This window comes from Saimiri boliviensis, chromosome 13 (genome assembly GCF_048565385.1).
Source record: "Saimiri boliviensis isolate mSaiBol1 chromosome 13, mSaiBol1.pri, whole genome shotgun sequence".
Lineage (NCBI taxonomy): Eukaryota > Metazoa > Chordata > Mammalia > Primates > Cebidae > Saimiri > Saimiri boliviensis.
Window position 1 is genome coordinate 92,308,615 of NC_133461.1, and position 25,498 is coordinate 92,334,112.

The window sequence follows — 25,498 nt, forward strand, 5'->3', positions numbered from 1 at the left end:
GTGATTTGAATCACTTGATTACACATTTGTATAAACGATCTTGGACAGAGTAAGGATGTTGTTGCTACATAAAGAAGAAATCTATCATTAGAAACATATTTCTTCTCTTTTGATTTTAAACCGAGTTGTTTTATTGCTTAATAAAGAAAAATTACATAGCAAAAATTGCTTTTTTTGTTATTTGGAATTTGATATGTTATTAATTAGATGAAATAGCACCATTACCAGGTAGAAAAAGATGTTGGTTGGCATTATTGTAATGTAGCTGAAATAATTAATATTTACCAGTTTTCTAACACAGCTGTATTATAGGGCTTCATCGCATCTAAACCTGGCGCTAATTCTTAGGCAGGCATTAAATATTTACATTAAATATTTACAAATCTGAGCAAAGGAAACAGTAATACTGACTACACATTTGTCCCAATATTGTAAGTTTTATAGTGTTCGAGATCTTTGGGGATATGAGGAGGAATCAGAAAAAGAAAGTGATCCCTGATATCTTATTCAGCTATAACACTCTTACTTCAGAGATGCTTCCTGAATAGTTGTAGGGAAGAAGAATAAAACAGGACAAGTTTACCCATCACTTCACATAACCCCCCTTTCCTTTCCTTTCTTTTTCTCTTTGCCAATCCTTCTTCACCCTAGAGAGACCTGACCTATGAATTATGTCATGGAACAATAGTATAGGAAAGATCACAAAGAATACCTTAAAATTATAGTTTATCTATGTTAATATTATTTTATATCCTAGTTTGAATATTTCATAAGCATCATTATTTTTACTTTTAAGCCCACAAGATGTTTAACATGGAGAAAGTTAGGCTTACTTTCTTAGTCCAGAAAGCCCCAAATTAAGATGATATCACTGATACTTATTATAAACAGTGCATAGTATATAAAACAAATAGATAATATATGTAAGATCATATTATAGATCCAAATTTTGAGGTTAAAAAAACTTTTCCTTTTGCACATGAAAGTTGGTTATCAGTTATGGTTATAGATGGTTAGCAAATATGGGTATATATTACATGAAATATTTATTATCTAATTATCTTACATTTGTTTATTTTAGTTGCCAAAACTTGGAAGTCACTTTCCAAACAGGTGAGTTAAAGCTCTTGGTGGATATACACAAATTTTATATGTGCATGCATTTATGTGTATATAATTTAAATATGTATTTCATAAAATATATTACATTTTTTTACATTTTATAATTTTTTTTGCAAATCGAATCACATCAGGTTGCCTTTTTTAGCCTCCAGATTATCAGGGAAAAAAAAAAAGGACATTTCTAAGAGTTGATGAAAATGTAGATTACTGGTAAATCTCATGTGCAAACATAAATTGGTATATCCACTTTGAAAAACAGTTTGGCATTATCTACTAAAATTGAAGATATGCCTACCCTATACCTAGTAAATGCATGCCTGCATTTAAATTCTGCAATAGTGCTTGCACATATACCTTGTAAAGTTGAGCTTAAATATACTCTGCAATCTAGTAATTTCTAGACTAAATACACTGGTATCTAGTATATACCAGTGTATATACCTAGGGAAACTCTTGCTTATATGCAGGAGAGGTTCACAAGAATGTTTATAGATTACATATAATGGCCCCAAAACTTTAATATATCAATACTAGACCATAAATAAATTTTGATATATTCATATAGTATACTATACAATAGTGAAAACAAATGAATTATAACAGTGCTTTAACTAGATGAGTCTCAGAAACATAATGGTAAACAAAATAAGCAGTTCAAAAATATAAAGTATAATTCTATTTGTATAAACTTCAAAACTGGGAAAATGAAATCATTATTTAGGATACATTCATACGTGGGAAAACTAAGGAATAATTAACTAAATTCAAGATAGTATTTATCTTAAGGATGATAGCGGGAAATATCAGTGATGGGCTCAAAGAAGCTTCTAAAGTGCTGATCATTTTCTATTTTTTAACTTAACTATTTCTAACTTTAAATTGCGTATATATTCCTGTTATGCTTTTATACATATGATTTTATTATTTAAAAAAAGAGTATTAGAAATCTGGAGAACGTCCTTAACTACTTAAAGGGAGTCTTCCAAAAGCCTACAGTAAATGTCATGGTCATTTGTGAAACTTCAGAGACATTCTCTTTAAAGTTAGGTATATGAGTCCCCCTTTTTCAGTGGGTAACATGCACTAAAACCCCTGGTAGTGAATGATGAAAATTTAAAGAGTACTGAACCTCACACATACTATGTTTTTTTAATCTGATAGATGAGACAACTACTGGGTGCCTAACAGGTGGGTAGTGTATACAGTGTGGATATACTGGGCAAAGGGATGATTCATGTCCTGAGTAGGACAGAGCTGGACAGTGTGAGAATTTATCATGCTGCATAGAACAGTACACAACTTAAAACTTATAAATTGTTTATTTTTGGAACATTCCATTTAATGTTTTTGGACTGTGGTTGACTGAGGGTCACAGAAACTGGAAAGCTAAGCCACAAATAAGGGGAACTACCTTACAATGCAAATATGCCTGCCGTCACAACTCTTGCATAGCATTTTACTGGAAGTCTAGGCTAGTATAGTATACTAAGGCTGCTATGACAAAGTATCACACAGTGGGTTAAACAACAGACATTTATTTTCTCTTGGTTCTGGGGACCGGAAGTCTGAGATCCAGGTGTCAGCCAGTTAGTTTCTTCTTAGGCCTCTCTACTTGGCTTTTAAGTGACTGTCTTTGTCTTCTGTCTTCACATTGTCCTTCCTTTGGGCACATCTGTGTCCTAATCTCTTCTTATAAGGACATCAGTCATATTGGATTAGGCTCATCCTGATGACCTTATATAATAACCTAATTACCTCTTTAAAGAAAGATTCTCTCTCCAAGACAGTCAGAATCTGAGGTACTGGGACTTAGGACTTCAACATATGAACATTTGAGACCATAATATGCAGCATGAAAAAAAGAGGCTCAAAGGATTAGAATAGAGGAAAACAATATGACTGGATGAAAAATGGAAAAATATATAAATTTTAGATTTGCTTAAATTTAATAAAAATTTAGCAGGGTTGCTACCGGATATAAGAGCAATAAACCAAACTTAATAATATGCTCCACACCAGTGAGAACAATTAGAAACTAGTATTTAATAAAATGCATTTCATAATAGAAACAAGAACTATTAGGTACTTAAAAGCATACCTAAAGACGATATACAAAATATTATTAAATTATCTTTTTAAAAAGACAAGTAAATGGAGAACTATATCATGTTCATATTGGTAATAAGCCATTTCCTTATGATAACGATTTTCCAAATCTATCTAAAAATGCAGAGTAACTCCAATAAAAATCCCAACCAAATTGATTCGAAATTAACTTTAAAAATTAATCTCAGTAAGGGCCCCAATATTTAGAACAATTCTAAAAAGGAAAGAGGGGGAAAAAAACATTGAGTTTAGAATAAATGGGGTTTATCACATGTTAAGATTAGAAATAGAGCTATAATAAAGTAGTATTGCATCATTGCAAAGATATTTTTTAAAACTAGATCAAGGTAATAGAATATAGAATTCAGAAACAGATCCAGGCATATTGGATAGATCTACAAATCACTGGCAAAAAGAGTGACCTCTCAATCTGAGATATTTGAATAATAAATTTTACATGGTGGGGACAAAATTAATTCTCAAATTTACTACTATATACGAAAGCTAATTTCAGATGGATTAAGTTCTTATTTGTGACAAAAATTCTATAAGATTACAAGCAAAAATGAGAGGCATAAGAGTGATTTTTTTAGATAAGACATATAAAGCAAAACTCAAAATTATTGGCAGTTTTTACTAAATTAAATATTTTAAACTTTAGCATCAAAAGACAGTGTAAGCAATGTTAAAAGATGTATAATGGACAGGAGAATATGCATGCAACATATTAACAGAATAGGGTAAGTGTCTTGTAGAAAGTCATGTAGAACTCCTTTTTTTTTTATCTTTATAAAAAAGATAATTGGCCCAATAAGAAAAAAATAGGCAAACGAACCTACAATGGCCACTAAATATATGTAAAGGAGGTCAGCCTTACTAGTAAGTAGGGTATGCAAATTAAACCAGTGATATGATACTATTTCACACCTACCAGATTGTTAGCTTCCAGAAATCTGACAATACCAATAATTAGCAAGGAAAACAAGAAGGAACCAGGTAAGAATGTAAATTGATATATTTATTTTTAAAATTTTTTTCAGATAGAGTCTCTCCCTGTTGCACAGGCTGGAGTGCAGTGGTGCTATCCTGGCTCACTGTAACCTCTGCCTCCTGGGCTCAAGTGATCCTCCAACCTCAGCATCCTGAGTAGCTGGGAACACAGGCACACACCACCATGCTCAGCTGATTTTTGTATTTTTAGAAGAGACAGGATTTCGCTGTGTTACCCAGGCTGGGGTATATGTACTTTTGAGAGAAACTTGTCAATACCTAATAATGATGAAAATGCTTATGAGACATCCTTCTTCTAGAAATGCATACTAGAAAAATGTTTTTGTGTTTGTGACAGAAATCCTACATATCAGAGGCCCCCCCAACCCCCAACCTTCCCACGAAGCTTCATCTGTATTTACAGCCACTTTCCATCACTGATTGCTCACATTACTGCCTGAGCTCCGCCTCCTGTTAGATCAGCAGTGGCATTAGATTCTCATAGCAACCCAAACCCTATTGTGAACTGGCATGTGAGGGATCTAGGTTGCATGCTCCTTATGAGAATCTAATGCCTGATGATCTGTCACTGTCTCCCATCACCTTCAGATGGGACCATCTAATTGCAGGAAAACAAGCTGAGGGCTCCCATTGATTCTACATGATGATGAGTTATATAATTATTTCATTATATGTTACATTGTAATTACAATAGAAATAAAGTGCACAATAAATGTAATGCACTTGATGATCCCCAGAACATTTCCTCTTCCCTGCTCCTGGTCTGTGAAAACATTGTTTTCTGAGAAACCAGTCCCTGTTGCCAAAAAGAGTGGGGACTACTCCTATACATGTTTCTCGAACATCAATTGTAGTAGCAAAAATTTGGGAATAGTATGATGTCAGTCATCAGGGAAGTGAATGAAAAATTTGTAAAATAGAGAAACCCAGGCTAAATGTAGAAATACGGACTTAAAATGAATAAATACATTATAGCTATGTGTATTAACATGAGTAGACCTAGAAAACATAAGGTTGAGTAAAAGAGCAAGTTGCAAAATAATATTAACTGGTAGTCACTTAAAGTGCAAAGACCTTTTCAAAGGTCCATGAAGTCAAAACTGTTTTCATCGTGATACTGGGAAGATACTTGTTTTATTTACTGTCACTCTCTCATGAGTATATGGTGGAGTTTTCTAGAGGCTGTTTGGTAATGATGCCATTGCTCTACCAACTAATAGAATGTGTATTTGTGTATTCTTGTATTCTAAAATTTGTTTTCATTTTCAAATAAATATTGATAAACATAACCCATATAAACAATATATCTTTTGGGTTCATAATATTTTTAAGAATGGGAAGAGCTGCCTTTCAGAACTGCTACTATAGACACGTGTTATGTAGCCATTAATATGAAAATGAAGAATATTTGACAGGAAAATATGCTCATCATAATATTAAATGCCAAGGGTGAATTATAAAATAGTATGTAGAGAATGATTTAATATTTACAACAGTACCAAAATTACTATATAAATATGCCTAGCTAGAGAATTGGATTAAAAGGATGTTAAATAAAGTGTGTGTGTCTGTGTGTGTGTGTGTCTGTGTGTGTGTGTGTGTAACTTGCCACCCCTAGAGACTCAATTAAGTTTGGTTTAAAACTTAAATTTGTCATCCCTGGATTACAATTAGTTTTTGTTTTCTGTACTTACTAATTTTTCTATAATATATATTAACTGTATAATTTTATTCAAATAGTACTCATTTAAGAAAATTGTGTAACTCCTTTAAAAGGCAGCTATAATTCTAGGAAACTGAATTTAATTCAGCAAATATTTACTTTCTGCCTACAATATAATTCTAACACTAGCCACTCCGAGGTTAAGCATAGTGCCTAACAAGACTGCCCCATATCAGATGCTTGTTGCAAGTTTGGGGGCTCCAGGCCACCCACCTTCTCACCTTACTGTCTACAAGTCTGAGAGGTTGCCACAGCTCCCCTCAGGTTTAATCATTTGCTGGACTGACTCATAGAACTCAGAAAATACAGCACCTACGGTTATGGTTTTATTAGAAAGAATACAGAGTAAGACCAGCGAGATGAAGAGACAAGGCAAGGTCTGGGAAGGTCCTGAACACAGAACTTCTATGCCCTCTTTAAGAACATGGAGTTGGGATATGTCACCTTCCTTGCCCTGCAGCATGTTCACCAACCAGAAAGCTCCACTGGGCTTGGTGCCTAGAATTTTTACTAGGATAGGCATGATTGACTGAATTATTGGCTGTGTGATTGAACTTTATCTGTAGCCTCTCTGTTCTCCCCAGAGGTCAAGTTACAGGCCCAACTCTCTAATCACAGTTATTCTTTCTGGTAAGCAGCTCCCCTTCTGAGTCATCTCCTTAGCATAAACTCAGGTATGAACCAAGAATTTAGAATCTCCTTCCTAGGAACCAGGGACAAAGGCCAAATTCTTTATAATATAGCACTGCTACATACGAAACCAAGCTTGGAATTGGGCTTAGGGAGATTCCCAACATGGATGGAAATATAAGATTTTAATAAATTTTAGAAGTTTTTAACGTTAACAGAGAAGACAAGATGAATGTGTTGACCGGATGATTTAGACCAGGAGAAACTAAATTATTACTAAAATAAGCTACTTGGAGTCAGTCAGGGTCTGGCTATGTCATTTATTAGCTCTGTGACCTTGGGTGTTACTTACCCACTTTAAGTCTTGGTAAAATATGCATAATGAGGGTTGTTTTAAGAATGACATATTGTATGAGCCTATTGCCAAATACATAGAGGGCACACAATAAAAGCTAGCTATGATTTTTCAATCTTACATTTTGATTTTTCAGTCTTAACACTGTAGCTGAGTTTAAGCTAGAACAGATGAGGTTGGAAGACATGGAAACAGTAAAATAGAGAAAGATTAGTTAACATTTATACAGTTACAATAGAAATGGTATAAATTAAGCTACATAAAATATATTTGGAATGTTGTTTGTTAAATTAAAAAAAATTTTTTTGAGACAAGGTTTGTTGCCTAGGCTGGAGTGCAGTGGTGTGATCGTGGCTCACTGTAGCCTCCACTTCCTGGGCTCAAGTGATTCTCCCACCTCAGCCTCCTGAGTAGCTGGGACTACAGATGAATGCTACCATGCCCAGCTGATGTTGGCTTGTTTGTTTCTGAGGCGGGGTTTCACCATGTTGCCTGGGCTAGTCTCAAGCTCCTAGGTTCCAGGGATCTACACACCTCGGCCTCCTGAAGGGCTAAAATTATAGGTGTGAGCCACCGATCCCAGCCCAGAATATTTTATTAAATCTCTTACTCTGACAAAAATGTTTGAGTTTACTGTTGTCTAGACAATAAATATCCCAGATTCTCATTTTAATTTGGACCTGAATTATTCTGTGCCATTGCTATACTATAATTAGATGCACTGATTATCTGGTGGCATTTTTTACCTGCAGTGCAGATATAGAAACATAAAGAAAATGAACACAAGAATCCACATATGGGCTTCAAGGTGTCCATAAATCCCCTAAAAATGCTGTTCCGGCTGGGCACGGTGATGCATGCTTATAATCCCAGCACTTTAGGAGGCTGAGGTGGGCAGATCACAAGGTCAGGAATTCAAGGCCAGCATGGCCAATATAGTGAAACCTTGTCTCTACTAAAAATACAAAAAAAATTAGCTCAATGTGGTGGCGGGCACCTATAATCCCAGCTACTTGGGAGGCTGAGGCAAGAAGAATTGCGGAACTTGGGAGGCAGAGGTTGCAGTGAGCTGAGATTATGTCACTGCAATTCAGCCTGAATGACAGTGTGAGACTCCGTCTCAAAATAAAAATGCTGTTCCTGCCTTTGATATACCAAAAATTTTCTTTTCCCGCTAGCTCAGCTTTGCAGTTAAAAAAAAATTTATAAATGTCAGAAGGCATTTTTAGGTACAGCTTCATTGGGAAGGATTTGTCTGAAATGCTGTTGATTTGAATGATTTGAATGTATGAAAAATTAGAAGATCTTGTTTAAAATGCAGGTTGTGATTCTGTAGATCTGTGATGGGCACTGAGATTCTGCATTTTGCACAAACTCCCAAGTGATGCTCAAACTTTTGGGGAGCCACATGCTCTGGGGAGTGAGGATCAGATCTGAAAATAGAAGTGGGTTCTATGTTTGTTTTATGTGTTTCTAAGCATACTAATTTTATTATTTCAAATTATCTCACCAAATTTCAAGTTCTCTCACCAAATCTTTTAATCATTTTTCTTCACAATTAACCAAATTATAGTTTTCACTTAGTTGTTTTTAAGACTATCCAAAATACATTCAAAAGTGATTTAGTATATGAGTAATGATCCAAATATTTAAATTCTCTGATACTTTTTCAGCAGCAATGATAGATTGATTTTTTAAAAAAAGAACAAGCTAAGCAGCAGTTAAAGTCTGTGTTAATATTTAAGTTAAAATTAGAAACAAATTGAAACAGTGACCACAATAACTCAGTACCCATTTTTCTGCTTCATCCAATGTCATCATTCTTTAAGTCACTAATCATTAAAATACTCTTCATTCTTTTCTAACATAATCCTTTGTTCATTTATTTCCTCTATACAAAGCCCTCCAAACCCAAATATGTTACAAAGAAGAGACATTACATGAAGCCAGGTGACATGACCACCTCTGACCTTGATATGGAAATCCATGTTTTTCCATGGCTTTCATAAAATGATCCCTTTATAACTGGCTCCAGAACTTAGTCACCGTTTTATCTTGATTTGGCTGTCTCATATATAATCTGCCATTATGAAACTTATCTGAAATTTTAGGTAGCTATAATTAAATTTAGCGTAGCCTCTTCATCATTTCTTTTATGTTTGAACTGTGTGCAAATATTGGGTTGTGTGCTTGAATGAGCCACAGGCATAACATAGGATAAATAATGCCATGTTTCAGGTCTTTAAAGTGGAGAATTTTGCATGGACATTTAAACATGTTTTTGATCTATTTAATAAGTAAGTGGTTTGCCAATTCATCAATAGTATAATAACTTCTTTCACAGGAATTAAATCAAATGCTCGCAGAAACACCACCAGTTTGGAAAGGCTCATCAAAGCTATTTCGAAATCTTAAGGAAAAAGGTGAGTTAACCTTAGTACTGGTGCTTTTTTAAAAGTATATTATATATACTATTTATATATGCATATTTTCTTATACCTAAAATAATTTTAAAATTATATATATATATGTGTGTGTGTATGCATAGAGAAAAAAACTAAAGAAGAAAACAGCAAAATATTAACATTTCTGGGTATTAATGTGGTTCTTGGGTAGTTCCACCCTCCATTAAAGGTGGTTTTCATGTTATTGTTTACATATTATTTGTATCTTCCAAATTTCTTTTACAACTAAATGGACTTATGTAGTTTAACAAATTGTTCCATAACCATATTGAAAAGTATATTTCATATTTACCCAAAGAAAACATTTTACAAAAATACGAGATCTTCAAAGGTCAATTTTTCTTTCTTCCATTTTGCTCTGAGGGAATTATAGGTATTCCTAAAGTAATCAACAGGAAAAATTTAGGGGATATATCTTTTGACAGCCTAATTTGCAAATGTTTCCTTTAAAGGCAACACTTACTGTAAATATAGCTGTTATAACTTACTTTATTATTAATATCAATATAAGGTTAATTTATTAATTTTTATATTTCCTGGCAATCAAGTTACATGGCTTTTATTGTAATTTTCTTTTACAGTGTACTTTTTTACATATTTGTAGAAAAAATTATTAATGTTTTTAATCTTAAGTAATGTTTCTTGGAAATACATTTTTTATATTCTCAAATATAGGAATATGCAAATAAAAATATTAAAGAAATTATATAAGCAATTATATTTTCCCTTTTCATCAGTTTTAACCAATACTGGTTTGACAGTAATGTGCTTCAGCCTAAAGACAAATACTTTAAAGGAGTAGTTATAATTCATATATTTTATTTAAGCAGAATTAGAAAGTTCAAATTGCTTCCCCATGGTTTACATAGAATCTGAAAGGAAGAGACACCATATCTTTTATTGTAGGCGTTTCATAAGTAAGATTTTTAAATCTTCAAGAAATCTAGGCCAAAGTATCTTTAAAAACTCTTAGAAATTTTTTTCATAGATGTTATCTTAAAAGGTTGCCATTCAGATCTTAGGGTGAGATAATAGGATGAGGAAAATTCAAATCTCGGAAGGATCAAGTAAGTATGGTGAATTTCAAATATTTTTCTTAATACACCTCATGGGATAATACAAGTAGGATCAAATAATCCAAGAAAAGTAATGCATGGAAGAAGGAATCAGTTTTTAGTTAAGGGAAGGGTTTAATCTGGAAGTCCTAGGTTTAGACATGTCCTAATCCTTCTCATGTTATATGCAGGTTTGCATTTTCTTCCCCCAGGGGATAGAATACCTATTCTGTGCCATATGACGAAAATGTTCCATTTCTGTGCTGTCTCATATGGTAGCTACTAGCCAAATATGGCTATTGAGCACTTGAAATGAGACTAGCATAACTGAGGAACTTAAATTTTAGTTTTATTTGATTTTAAATATTTTAAATTTAAATAGCTACACCCTGTAGTACAATGCATATCTGTATCATACCAATTAGATCATCAGGGTAATGCATGATCTCAGAAAATTTTAGAATCATTAGGTGAAATAGAGAAGTAAAAAGAGCCTTGTTTTTTCTTAATAGTGATTAAGTGGCAGAGAAAGTTTAAGACTAAATCTTTAGAGCTATTGAAGACTAATTTTATTTTTATTTTTATTTTATTTGCTTATTGAGCCAGGGTCTCACTTGGTCACCCAGGCAAGAGTGCAGTAATGCAGTCATAACTCATTGCAGCCTCAACCTCCTGGGCTCAAACAATTTTTCCACCTCAGTTTTTGATTTTTTGTAGAGATAAAGTCTCACTGTGTTGCCCAGGCTGGTTTCAAACTCCTGGACTCAAACGGTTCTCTTGCCATGGCTTCCCAAGGTGCTGGGATTATAGGTGTGAGTCGCCTCACCTGGCTGAAGACTAATTTTAAAATTAAAAATTTATCTACTTAAAATATTACCTAGTGAGAAAACATTATGCATTTAAACATTAAAAATTATATGCATTTTTGAAAACATATAGAGAATTATAAATAGCCAACTGTAATGTGTCATGTATAGGAATTTAACAATGTAATGCTTTTAAGGAACTTCCCTTAAAATTTGTTTGGATTGAATTTTCAAAAGAAACCTAGTTGACATCTTTCTTATCCTCTGCTTCTAAAAATCACAACATTACTATATGCCTAACATTTTTTTTTTGATCCTGGATGCCATAAATAAATTGAAGATGTAGATTTGTAGTATTCATTTTTGTAGTTGGAAAGCATTAAAAATATACAGTTCAGTATATTTTTATATACTTCAGTAGTATTTTCTCTTTTCCTTGACCATTTTTATTAAATTATTATAATGTATCATGAGTTTCACTTCATTTTTCTTCGTAGTCACCTCATTATCTATGTAGTCTTACAGACAAGTGCCTACCATGATAGTCATGATCAAGACACTCACTATTAAGTAGTCCTTTACTTGAGAGAAATCTTGCGTTAAGTATCAAATAAAAGATGCATAGCAGCTATTAAAATTCTTTATACCAACCAACATTTCCTGTGTATTCTACCAGGTCAGCTAGAACAACAGTTAGTGAGATGGGATTATGAAGACAGAATGCCCATTTCCCATCCCATTTCCTTTTCCCCTGCTTCTTTTATGCTTTTCTTTCCTTGTTTTAGGGATCCCTATGGACTCTTAAGTATTGTATCTTTATATACATTGACCATTCCAGAATCTTTCTACCATAACATTCATGGCAATCAACCAGAACTATCTGTCTATAGGTCACAATATTCTAGTATAAACAAAAGAAGGGAATGAATGCTTTTAGGGCCTCCTGGGTAATGCCATTCACATCTCTGACAAACTGCCTGACAGTCACTCCTCTTCTCTTTGTTCTGTAACAAAGAAGGCAGCCTCAAAGAACACCAGATAAATGGAGTTTTAAAGTTCACAATCTGGTTAATTTAAGGATTTTTATACCCTTTTACCAAGCATCAGAACTATCTGATATCTAAATAACTATTGTAGATATATACTCCTACTGTTAATCTTCCCAGCATCTACTTGAAAGGTCAGTTAAAGCACTAAATCTAGTTTTGGGTGTTTTATTCCAAAAGCAAGAATTCAAATAACAGAATGCACATTTTTATTTACTTCAAACACACTCCTTTTAAAGTTTGTAAGTTTGGAGTTACAGAGAACTCAGGATGTGATGTACAAAAAGTATAAGCCATTTGGTTACAATAAAAACTTCTTAGAGTACATTTAATAGAAGTATTGAAGATAATTTGAAAGCCAGAAAAGTGGTGACTATAGAGCTTTATTCTTAAAATGCAAAGCAAAAATCAAATTTCTAAGTAACAGTGTCTAAATGTTTCATCCAAATGTTACTAAAGAGTAATTAAGCACTTTCCGGTGTTAATTAACCATTTCTAGCCTTTTAATTTTTACTTCTTTTTTTTTTTTCCTTTAAGCTCTGTTGGACTTGACAACCTTTTTTATTTTAAGTTAACAGTCATACATTAGAAACTAGCAACAAGTTTAAAAGTTACTGCTATAAGTATACGTTATGATTTTGCTTTTTTTGCCAATATATTTGAGAGCATAATGATTTTATATGGATTTCTACAGAGGCATGTGGAACAATTAAGTAAAATTAAATTTGTTGCTTCATTTGCTATAATTTTATAATAATTATTTTAAATAATATCTAGTATCTGTTTTCAAAACTATAAGCTATTTATAGCATTTATTGCTATTAGAATAATATTTCATACATATAACTGATACTATTTTTCTTGTAGGTGTGATTTCTTACACAGAATATCTTTTTCTTTTATGTATTTTAACAAGTAAGTATACTTATTAAATTTATTTCTGGATGCAACTTTATTTTTAAACAGAATCTCACAAAGCAGATCTTTCTTAGATTCTCTTACTCTTGAAAATCAGTATCTGTGTTGTTCTGCAAAATTCATGTTTAATGCCATAGAAAAATGCTAAGCATAGCCCTGTGAAGTCAAAAACATAAAGGTTCCAGCTTATGGTATAGTAATAAATGCTTATAAATTATAAATTTAATACTGCATATCAATTCTTCTGGCTTTAATCTACCTGAGACTCCAAAGATCATGACATGTAATAATTTGTAAATTTCCTTCTGTACTCATTTGAATCATATTTTCTGTAAGACTGATGTGAGAGAGTGAGTGAGTTTCTTGAGTCTATGAGAATACTCATTATTCACATCCAAAACTTTTTCTTCCTCTCATGTGCAGCATTTCTTAGGAAATGTATGAAGCGTTTGCTAGGTTTTTCAGTTAAATTTATTTGCATTTAATGGAGAAAATTTTGTTATAGTTTACTGTGTTCCAGCCACCTGGCCTTTCTGTTCCTTGAATTCCCACCTTAAGGATTTGGACCTTCTGCTTCCTGTGCCATCAGTACTTATCCTCAAGATCCCCATGATAATAAACATCATTCAGGTTTCCTTTCAAATGTGAAGACTGAGCACATCCTTACTTGGCCAACCTCTCTAAAATAGCTCCCTCTCTCTTTATATCTCTTTACTCTGTTTCATTTTCTTCAGATCAGACTATCTGAAAGTATTATTGGTTTACATGCCCTTGTTTGTCTCCTGACACTTGAATGCAAGGTCCATTATGGCAAAGATTTTATCTTACTTGTTCATCTCTGTATTAAGAACAGTATCTTGCACATGGTACACTAACCCAAAAAGTAGTTAGTAAATGAATGAAGAAAGGAATATATGAAAGAATGTTGCTAGTGGAATTTCCAGTTGTGAGGATTGTGGAGATGCATGGAGACAAGAACATCAATAAAACTGTCATTAGAAACAAATCTAAAAATACCTTGTACTTCTTTGATTAAAAAATTCACACCACTGTGTTATTCTTAACTTTGTAACTTAATGAGCAATGATGTTAATTAACATTGAGTTCTGTTAAAGTAAGTTTTGAGAAGAAGGAATGTGTGCATGCACTCACATACGTGTTTCAAAAATTATCTTCCTTTATTTTTTTCTCTTGGACTTGTCACATTGCTCACTGCCTAGACTGAGCCAGTTTATCAAGACAGGGGATGCAAAAAGAAAGAGTAGTTCACACTGAGCTGGCTGTGCAGGAGACCAGAGTTTTATCATTACTCAAATGAGTTTCCTGAGCATTCAGGGATCAGAGTTCTTAAGGATAATTTGGTGGGTAGCAGGTGGGTGAGCCGGAAGTGCTGGTTGGTTAGGTCAAAGGTAAAATCATAGGGAGTCGATGCTTTTTTCTTTCGCTGAATTAGTTCCTGGGTGGGGGCCACAAAACCAGATGAGCCAGTTTATCATTCTGTGTAGTGCTTGCTGATACATCAAGTGTGGGGTCTACAAAATATCTCGAGCACAGGTCTTAGGTTTTACAATAGTGATGTTATACCCAGGAGCAATTTATGGAGGGTCAGAATCTTGTAGCTCAAGCTGCATGACTCCTAAACCATAATTTCTAATCTGTGGGTAATTCGTTAGTCCTAGAAAGGCAGTCTAGTCCCCAGGCAGGAAGGAGGTTTGTTTTGGGAAAGGGCTCTTATCATCTTTGTTTTTAACTATAAGTTCCTCCCAAAGTTAGTTTGGCCTAACTAAACAAGGGCCAACTGAATGAGCACAGCTTGGAGGTTAAAGCAAGGTGGAGTTAGTCAGATCTCTTTCACTGTCTCCATTATAATTTTGCAATGGCAGTTTCAGACTTAAAATGAATTAAAATGTTAGTGCTGAAGAGCTAGTATTGTACATTTGGTAACAGGGCTACCTGTCGTTGATCCACTCTGCAAAGGCATAGTAATGAAGCTAGTCCAGTCAATGTTGCTACCCTGAGAATTAGAGTGGGTGCGAAGGAGCATCTCCAAGATGTGTTGAAAAGCTAACTTGTTTGCCAGAACAATGATGGATGCAATATTAATAGTTAAATTATGTACCTAAACCAGCAGTGTGATAGGCAAGAATAAAAATAATGTTGGCTAGGAAAGCCACTTGTTGAGATGCAACAAGGTATAGTTTAGGAGTGTCAGAAAGAAACATATATAGTGGGTTTTGGCACAGAAAGGTTAGGAACTTTGGGTGCTGTGAAACTTTCTTTGGAGTTTAGGTCTCACCAACAGAAGCTTCTAAGAGTGTGAATTGAAAAATTATTGGATATTGTTTAGACTAGAACTAAGAAAAATGTGAAAAGAGGGCTGGCAGGAAGTGAGCCACGTAATCTTGGTCACCTGTCTATAAGTGTGTCCTCTTTACTTTGTACTGTATTTTTCCCTCCAAACAATGTTTGTAAGGAGGACTTCTTTTCTATATGTATTTTCAAGATCTTTTTAAAATTTAAAACTTGGATATTAGAGAGAGATGGCATAAATTTGTATTTTTTTGTCAAAGAAATAAATGAAAATGAAAGTAAGTTTATATTCCTAAAATACATGCAAGAAGTGAGCTTGCATAAAGGACTGGCTTCTGTTTCTGTTATTTTCACAGACAACTGTTACCCGTTAAGAAAGTAGGATACTATCTCTGCCTCTCTTGCAGGTTCAAGATTTCACAACAGGTGGTAGCAAATATATCTGTGGGGGGTCCCTTTTTAAATGTTGTGCCCCTCCCCCACAGTCATCTCAAAAGAAAAGATCCAGTGTTTTGAGAAAGGCATGTCCACTGAGCTTCTCTTTGAATGACACTTTAAAGTTTTCTTATGTCCAAGTTTTCTCCTTTATGCTTAGAAGTGAAAAGGAGAAAGAGATTTAACCTCATTATTACAAGGTTCATGAAATCGAAGCACTTCATAGTATGTCAAAGTCTGTCTTTTTCAGAAAAGCAATAGTTCCTTGTATTTTGGGGGAATTGGTAATTACATACTCAATCTTCTTTTGTTTTATATTTCTGTTTTTGAAGCCTCTAGAAGTTTAAACTCAAATGTATAATCTCTTATGGTTAACATTTATTTTCATAGGTCATTTCAGTTAGAATTTTCCCAAAAATCGGAACTAGACCATTGTGTCACATTTTTTTTTCTGCCACACTACGTAGCTGAACATATTAAATATATTTAAAATATGATCAGTTGATATTTTCCTTTTAAACAAACCAACAGATTTTGGATAAGAAAGAAAAGTACTGATTTTTAGAAATAAGGAAAGTATTCAAATTTTTATCTCAGTGCTATGCAACAAGTATCACAGAAGTATTTTTAAAGTGTATTATCAATTTTTATTAAGTGTACTAATATGTAAAGCAGAACTATATATACTTTCATATGCTTTTATTATATTTAACTATATTTAACCAGTAGTAACATGTTACTTTTAATTTCTTTGATAAAGAAATTTTTTCTGTACAGAATGTGAGTAACTTTACAACTAATATGGATTTTGTACTTTAAGATACATTTTTCCATTTTATGAATACCTTCTCTGCTTTTTCCGGCAGAGCCCCATGCAGGGTTCAGAATAGCTTTCAACATGTTTGACACTGATGGCAATGAGATGGTGGATAAAAAAGAGTTTTTGGTGGTATGTATGTTATATGCTGCATTTTATCAATGGTTAAATATTGCTTACTTAAAGTTTTACATTTTTGCCTTTTTGGCAATACTACTGTAAGGAAAATCGTGAAAAGCTTATGCTTTTGCCTTTATTTAAGGAAGTATATACTCACGTACTCAAACAATATTTATATCATACAAATATAAATTACATTCAGTATATGATGATTATTGTTGTTTTTACATTACCTAAAAGTGTGAAATGTATCAGGAGTTTTCTGTTGGGTGGATAACAGGCAGTCCTCAAGTTATATATGCCCTGTTAATATTCAGTCCCCATCATTTCAGCCACCTAGGCACAACTCCTTCCATGGGAGCTTCTCTTCCTTCTCTATTAGGATTCATGATTTTTTTTTCTTTTCTTTTCCACTTATTCCTGCCTGTATTTCAGCCTTGTTCCCACTTCCCTGTTCCTTTCTCTTATCTTTGACCAAAGGCTGATAGTTCTTTTCTTTGACTGGTCCGGCTCTGGTGCTGGTCTGATAGTGACTTCAGTTGCTCACTCAACTTCCCATATCCTCCTTACAAAATTTTTCTCTTTCTTTTTACCCATGTATTTTGCATCTTTTTTGTGACAAAATAGTCTGTATTTTTCTTTGAAATAGAAAATAATATTAATTTATTTCTTAGAGTAACATACATATTACACTCTGTCTTTACCTACACTCTCCTAGTAAAAGAAAGGGAAATCAACAGTCATTTTTCTTTTCTTTTTTTTTTTTTTGGTTTTCTTTTTAATTATGGCCCTACCTCCTGAACAGCCATTTTACTTTCTACTTTTCCTTTGTAACATAGCTGTTTAAAATTTCTTAGAAAAACCTCTGAAAGAGCTTCATATTTACTTCAGAAGCTGAAACTCAGAAGTCTATGACATCATTCTTTTTCTTAGTAGGAAAGAGAAAAGATAAAAATCTTCATCAGACGCTAATTAGCAGCCATTCAAAGGGAAACAATCAGACTAATTACTGGGATTTATCAGAAGGCTTAAACTCTCACCCATGCAGCCCTTGCCCAGGTGTAGTCCCTGAGCCAGGCCACTGGAGCTGGAACCTTCATTTTCAGGGCTTGGCAGAATGATGGGGAGATGGCAGTTTTCAGTTTGATGACAATAGTTATACATGTGTTTCTACCATCTGAAAATGGCCAAGTTTAGTGTCATTTTCTTCTGAGAGTGCACAACTGTATTTTAGGAACTTTCAGAATGGGCCTGGGCCTGTTTTTTCTACATAACATTGTATGTCTACACTGCCAAGTTCCATCCCCCTGACTTCAAGTAAAAGATTAACTTTTGGAACTCAGTTCATTAGAAGTTGCCTGTGTGGATGTCTGCATTTTAGAGATGAAGTAAAATTGTAACATTAAGTACATTTAACTTAATTATGGGTTACCACTACCAAAGGATATATTTTCTTAGCAGAAAAAACTGAAATCAGAAAATATATCTATAGCTGTTTAAATGTTCTTGGTGGATGAAGCTGTTTTTTTTTTGTTTTTGGAATATACCTAGTCCAGAATAGTAGATAGGTGCCCAGAACTCTTGTTGGATATTTGATTCTTGATTGCTTTCTTTGTCAGCTACAAGAGATATTCAGGAAAAAAAATGAAAAGAGAGAAACTAAAGGAGATGAAGAAAAGCGTGCAATGCTGGTAAGAATACTTTATAATAGCTTTAGGTGGGTTTTCTAGGCAACAATTATTTTATTCATGTTAAGAAACCATAATTAAAGTTTGTAACTTTGAAGCTGTCCCTTTCTTGAAAACTTTCTAAAGTTTTTATGTAGAAAAATTGATTCAATATTTATATGCATTGATATCAATATTTACCTCAAATATTGATATTAAACATCTGTATCCATAATCATTCATTAAATCATTTTCATCCATATTGTTATCTGTGAGATTTGAAGGGTATATCATACAATAGATTAATACAGATCATTATGCATGTAAAAATTTAAAGGTGAATTGCAAAGATTTAATTATAATGTGAGAGAATTTAGTGATAATATAAAAATATGACTGTTGAAACAATTACAAGGAAATACTTTTTTTTTTGCATTCTTAGAGGGATATATATATTAGAGATTGTTTTCCTGGGATATATATTTTCATCTTTTTCTGAAGTTAGAGTTAAACAACCATTGCCCTCCATCTTCCTAACTAGTTTTCTTTCTGTCTCAAGTATTTCAGCCTGACTATAAGCCAGGTTCACGTAGTAAAAATAACAAACAGCTACTAAAATCTTACCATCAGGCACTATTCTAGGTGCTTTCCATACATTTCTCATTTAATCTACCCAACAGTTCTCTTATTATCCATAATTATAGATGAGAAAACTGATAATTGGGAAGGTTAAGTATCTTGTCCAAAGTTACATAGTTATTACATGGCAAAGCCAAAGATTTGAACCTGTGTCTGGCCAGCTCCAAAACTTCACTTTTATCCACTGTGATATATTTCTTTGGTACTTAGGTAACTAGAAATACAATGAATTTTGTTGGCATATAAATGATAATTATTTTATTTGCAAATTAATGGCCCTGTGCAGTAGTTTAATTGTCCTACATGAAATTCAAATGATTAACTTCAGAGAGCTAAAACTTTATTATTCTCATTGTTATAAGAATATGCATTAGGTTTTTCTTAACATAGATTATCTATAGCAGATGTGTGCCCTATTCAATCCCAATAGATTTATGAAGTATACATTTATATTTAGTTGAATAAAAGCAGATTATCAGGATTGTGTAGCACTTACTGCTTTGTAGGATATTCGACTATGCTGTAATTCTCAGTAGTCATTGAACATCCCTCGGTATACTATTGACAACGGTTATGGAAGACAGTCTTAAGAAAATCAAAGAACTGATTGTAATGTTCGTCAAGTATTAAAAGGGGCAATAGTAGTTCTCTACTTAATTCAGGTTTCATGGTTTTCAAATTGTGATTAATAAATCCTACATGAATAGCCACATAAACACAACCGTTAGATTATTAGCAAAGAAGACTAGAGAATTGAATACCTTCCAAATTTTATTTCCTGTAGATAATATACTAAATGAGCAAACAGTTAAAAGTTAGCTGTGATACGTTAACTTTGATAGATTAACTATAATTGACTGAATAGGCAAGTTGTTAATAAAATACTATTTAAGGAAGCTGAATAATATTAATATAGCTATTGATATACTTTAATGATAAAGTAGATAGTATTTCAATGGATATAAATATAATTGTTTTATTTACTTGTTTACTTATACTACTTCCAGAGAGGACCTAAGCATCTTACAGTAAAAACACAGTAGTATTCTAATCATTAACATTTACTAATGTAGCCATCAAGTAATAACGGGAGATTTTTAAAAAGGGAAAAATAATAGCAGACAATGCACACTGGGAAAATATACAGTGTTAGCACAAAACTTGGCTCTGAGCATCACTGCAGCCAAGGTATAAGAAATTTAATATTGATTTAATGCAGATGTTTTATAACAGTGATATAGTAAAACCTCATTAACTTAGATTAATTAGGGAAAGTTCATCTGAACTATAAAATCTAAATTATACCAGCATGCCCAAAATTGTATTATTTTACTTTTATATGGCTAATGAACCATTCCTTAGCAAATATATGGGGAGGGAGATTTGTTTTAAATAACAGATTAAAATAACTTTTAAGTAATATATAATTTGTATATATATAAATGAATGCTTACTAAAGTCTTTGATATCCACAGATACTTCAGAAGTATTCATTTTATATAACTTAAATAGTGCTTCTAAAATCTTACTTTTATAATTCAGCTATCAGAACTCTTCCTTAAAACAATTAAAAAATAATATTTAGTACAGAAATACAGCTCTCTACAAATTACTGTGTTTAGCAATAATGACAGTGTTAACATTGTTAATCACATTTTAAATAATGCAAATCTGAATCAGGGAGGTTTTATTTTATACTACTTTAGTTACCAAAGATTTTAGTTATCAAAGACTTTATTTATACTACTTTACTTAGAAAAGATTATGTAAAATGTAAGGCGATGTTATCAAGGTGATGGAAATGACAATAAGATTCCGCATATTCTTATAACATTTAGCTGAGTGTTGATGCAATTAAAATTTAGCTTATTGTGAAAATATATTAATTACATAAGAGAGATAGCATAGAACAGGCTCAGGAGTCAGATTTTTTGGGTTTAAGTATTAGCTCTGCTGCTCATGACAGGTGACCTTGGACAATGTCCTTAACCTCTCTGTTCCTCAGTGTTCTTCATTTATACCATGGGGGCATCAGGAGTAATGACCACATGTGATTGGTGTGGAGGTTAAGGCACATAGCCACTTAACCATGTGAAATATAATAAACACTCAAAAAGGTTAGCTAATAGGAAAACTTATTCTTTAATTAGTAGAACCATGCAGCTACTTTAAACTGAATTTAACATACCCAAATAAAAATTACATCAAAACTAAAGTTAAAAATATATGCCAAAATAAAACTGCACTTCCGAAGGGAAAAGAGAAATGAACATCACATTTCTTGGGACACTTACTATGTGCTAAGCTCCATGCTATGCTCATTGTAAATGTTACTCCCATTTGGTCCTCATGACAGTCCTACCAGGTAAGTATTATACCTGCTTCGCAGATGAGAAAACAGTCTCAGAGAGATTCATGTGCCTAATATCACAGCACTGATAACAGTCATACCATTTCCACTGCGGTGCTGCTCTATCTGGATTTCCCCCTTGCCATGTAGCATTGCGAAAGCATGTCCAAATCAAACTGCATACTTAAAGGACAACTACTGCTTTTACTCAAAGCAGTAGTTCTATTAGAAGGTTAAAATGAAATGGTTGAAATGAGCACAAATTCATCTAATGTTTAATTATCTGAGATTTTTAAAACTTTGCTACTCATCTTTAACATTTATCCCACTTGTATTGTTTGTGTGCTCTATATAGAATGTAGCATAATGATTTGCCCTTCCTAATTGATTATTTTGTCGTCTTTTTCCTTTTTTCTTTCGCTGTACTTGGGTTCATTCTGAAATATGACACTTCATTTGGCCCTTTGTGCTGTATGTCAGCGTCTTCAACTTTATGGATACCATTCTCCTACTAATAGTGTATGTACAATACTTTAAATGTTCTTTATGTATATTGCCCTCACCTGTTATACTTGATAATGTTATTTCTTTGTATAACGCTATATCTGCTGTTTTTAAATAGAATGTTTTGGAATTTATTGAATATAATAGGTGCAATGAAGCCATAATTTTACATTTCATTCCTAGATTTATGGGAAGACTAAAATATGCAGAACAATTGTATATCTTTAACTTTAGATTAAAATAAGGAAAAGGTAAGTGTACAACAACATAATAATTGAAATTTTATATTTTTTGGCAGTCTTTGAAGAGTTATGTAGGGAGAGCAGATTCTCAGGCTATGTTCCTACAGAACACAGGTATTTTGTGAACCAGATCTATTCATCTTACGCACAGTCTTTGTTTAATTCTAATAAAGAAGTGTCCTAATGGATAGGCTCTTTTTAGTTTTCACTTTTGCTTACAAATTTTTTTTAAAGCCTTTGTTACCTGCCTGTTTCCTCTGGTCTACACAAAAATCTGGTGTCAGCTGCTAGTTGATATGTTTGTATCAGTTTAACATATTATTTCTAAAGAGCATAATGATTTTCAGACTCCTTGTCTTGAAAAAATTGAGAATTTCTGTAGATGAATTTCCAGTTGTACTCTTCTCCTTATGCTGAGCTTTCTTCATTCTTTTCTCCAAAGAAAGTCAACACTTTAAACACTTTAAGTTAGCCTAGCTACTAAAGAACAACAGGCTATGGCCTTTTTTGAATGTAAACATGTGCAGGTCACTTAATTTCCCCAAGGAGCCCTAAGCCTCCTAAAAGGATCCCTCAATTTATAGAAATTCTACCCTAGGAGCTTTTGAATTCAGGGTCACTGATTTAACGTTACCTGCTAAAAATGGTATAGTTGTAGTGTACAATTCTAAAAGTAGATGTGTTGCCTCCCAATCAAAATTCCAAACTATAAAAACTAATTCTTGCTATAGATTTAAACACCTACTGGAGGCTGATTAGCATAAAGTAGACCTAAGATGTTTATCCTTGTCATACAAAATGGACCTACAATGGCTTGGGAGACAAGCCAAGTCCATGGGATCCATATAACTAATTGTTTTGATTACTTACAAGATACTTTAAATATTTTCTATAAACATCACTACCCTTTTCCATTAAATAAAGCCTGTAATTTCCTTTAAATTTTTAAAGGATTACTCTGTTAATGATTTTAAAAGTTTCTAGAATGTGTAAGATGAAAATCACAGATTATAATGCCATATTCCCTGTAAATCTTAATAAATGTTAATAATACTTAGGACTTTATGATTTATTTTTCTAATGTAATATGCCATCATTATATGAACCATGTTTCTAACTTTGACAACTTCTATTTTTCCCTTAATCTCGTAATTTTTATATAGGGTGATTATGTATTTTTTTAAAAAATTGCATCTCAGAATAATATTGCTAAAAGAAAATAAATCCAAATATTGCTCTAGTTTAAACTATATATACAAATTACAGTCACTCAGACATTAAGAGAGTAATACTGAGGAGCAGAATTAAATCACAGATTTCATTTACATTATACCTGTTTAATAAAAAATATTTATGATTTTACATTTTATTGTGGCAATATATTTTGTCTTTATATCATTGTATAGAAGATAGCTTTTTCTCACATGTAAAATGCACCTTAAGGTGATGTAACTTGATGTCCCTTTTATACATAGTCTTAAACGCTACATGATTTTTCAACTCCCTTAGGAGTTTACTTGCTTAGATAAACTAACATTATTTCATATGATAGAAAAATTTTTGCTCAATAAGGTGTTACTATTTTCATAAACTACAAGCAAACAGAAATTCATTTAAAATTAGAAAAAATATTCCAACAGCCTGAAAATGTATATGAAATATCATTGACATAAGTATTACATAAATCTATTAGTATGGTTTTATGAATTAACTAGCAATTAACCTGCTAGTTTCCAGAATTGTGAATTAACTGAAGTATCTAATTTGAGTGTAGATCACAGAGCTGGATATAACCTAAGAGATTTATAATAGTCAGTTTCTACCTTTAGCAAGAAGTTTCCTCAAGGAAATCAGTGACCTGCTTGGCTTTTTACTACAGAAATAGAGATTCTGTGGTCTCTGTAGTAGACTGTCCAAAATTTAATTACTCTTACAGTAGAGTCTACCTGTCTTCCATCACATTGTTTCCTGCTACACTGTAAGAGTGAGCATACACCTTCGTATTGATGAAGATAGTTGTTGCCTTATAACCTTTTCTGTTCCAAATAACCCTGATTCTTTTCATATTTCTCATATGGTCAACTCTTAATTTCATCATTGCACAGTGATGAAAAGAAGTACGAACATTCAAATGGATGAATAATGCCAAGAGTCAAGTAGATTTGACTTTGGCATGCATTACAGGATTTTTAAAAAGATTGTTCTGATTTCTCCTAGTTTCATTGCTGACAGAAAATATACCAGTTTTTATACCAATTCTTTGATGTATATTGAGACTTTTTAATGGACTAAAACAATATTGATATTCATAAATGATCTGTATTTGAAAAGAATGTATATTCTCCAATTTGGGGTACAGGGTTGTAATATATACTAATATCTATTACCAAGCATGTTAGTGATGTGTTTTAAATCTTCTCTGTCATTACTAATGTTTTTGTCTGCTTAATTTTTTAACTGGTATGTTAAATTACACATTATAGTGGATTTGCTAACTACTTAGAATTTTCTTAATTTTATATATTTTGAATCATTATTACCTGTATAAGATTATAGATTATTTATATTGTCTTAGTGAATTGAATCTTCTATTATATGCTATCCCTAGATCTCTAGAAATGTGTTTTACCCCAAAATCTCTTTTAGTTATCAGAATAAATACACTACCTACTACTATTTTAATGTTTTGTACTACTTTGTTTTTCCTGTAGCGATGACGAAGTTTTCTCTGAGTTTTAAAATATATTTTAGTTCAGGAATTTTCTATAATTAAAATGTAAATATACAATAAAAATAAAATTATAACTATCATATAGATCAAGAAATAAAATACTGCCATATACCATGAATCCCCTTCATATGTGTCCCCACTCGTAATCCCTCAGTGTCCTTCAAAAGATAAACACAATCATGACTTTTATGTAAGTCACTTATTTGCTTTGTTCTGTGGTTTTATCACCAACTTAGGGATCCTAAAAATGTAGTTTAGTTTTACCCCTTTTTGTACTTCATATAACTGGAATGATTTTATATGACTGTTTCTGTCTCTTGTTTCTTTGGCTCAACACCATGATTGTCTGTTTCATCTGTGTTGTATGTAGTCCATTTTTTTGCTGTAAACAGTGGCGTTCAAGCATTGTGGTCTTGTGATCCCATTACATTGTTGAAAGTTGTTGA

General features: G+C 32.7%; 1 protein-coding gene across 4 annotated transcripts in view; it reads left to right on the forward strand.

Annotated features, from left to right (window-relative positions):
• The window catches only part of MICU3 (mitochondrial calcium uptake family member 3), a 94,945-nt gene that overhangs the window by 41,488 nt on the left and 27,959 nt on the right, over positions 1 to 25,498 (forward strand). For 3 of the 4 annotated variants that reach the window (XM_003935556.4, XM_074383960.1, XM_074383961.1), the window contains exons 3-8: positions 1,082 to 1,113; positions 9,292 to 9,370; positions 13,187 to 13,234; positions 16,849 to 16,931; positions 18,539 to 18,610; positions 22,056 to 22,094. In XM_003935556.4, the coding sequence (XP_003935605.1) occupies positions 1,082 to 1,113; positions 9,292 to 9,370; positions 13,187 to 13,234; positions 16,849 to 16,931; positions 18,539 to 18,610; positions 22,056 to 22,094 (353 nt within the window). The remainder of the gene's footprint in view (positions 1 to 1,081; positions 1,114 to 9,291; positions 9,371 to 13,186; positions 13,235 to 16,848; positions 16,932 to 18,538; positions 18,611 to 22,055; positions 22,095 to 25,498) is intronic. The other variant, XM_010346089.3, reaches the window with a different exon arrangement.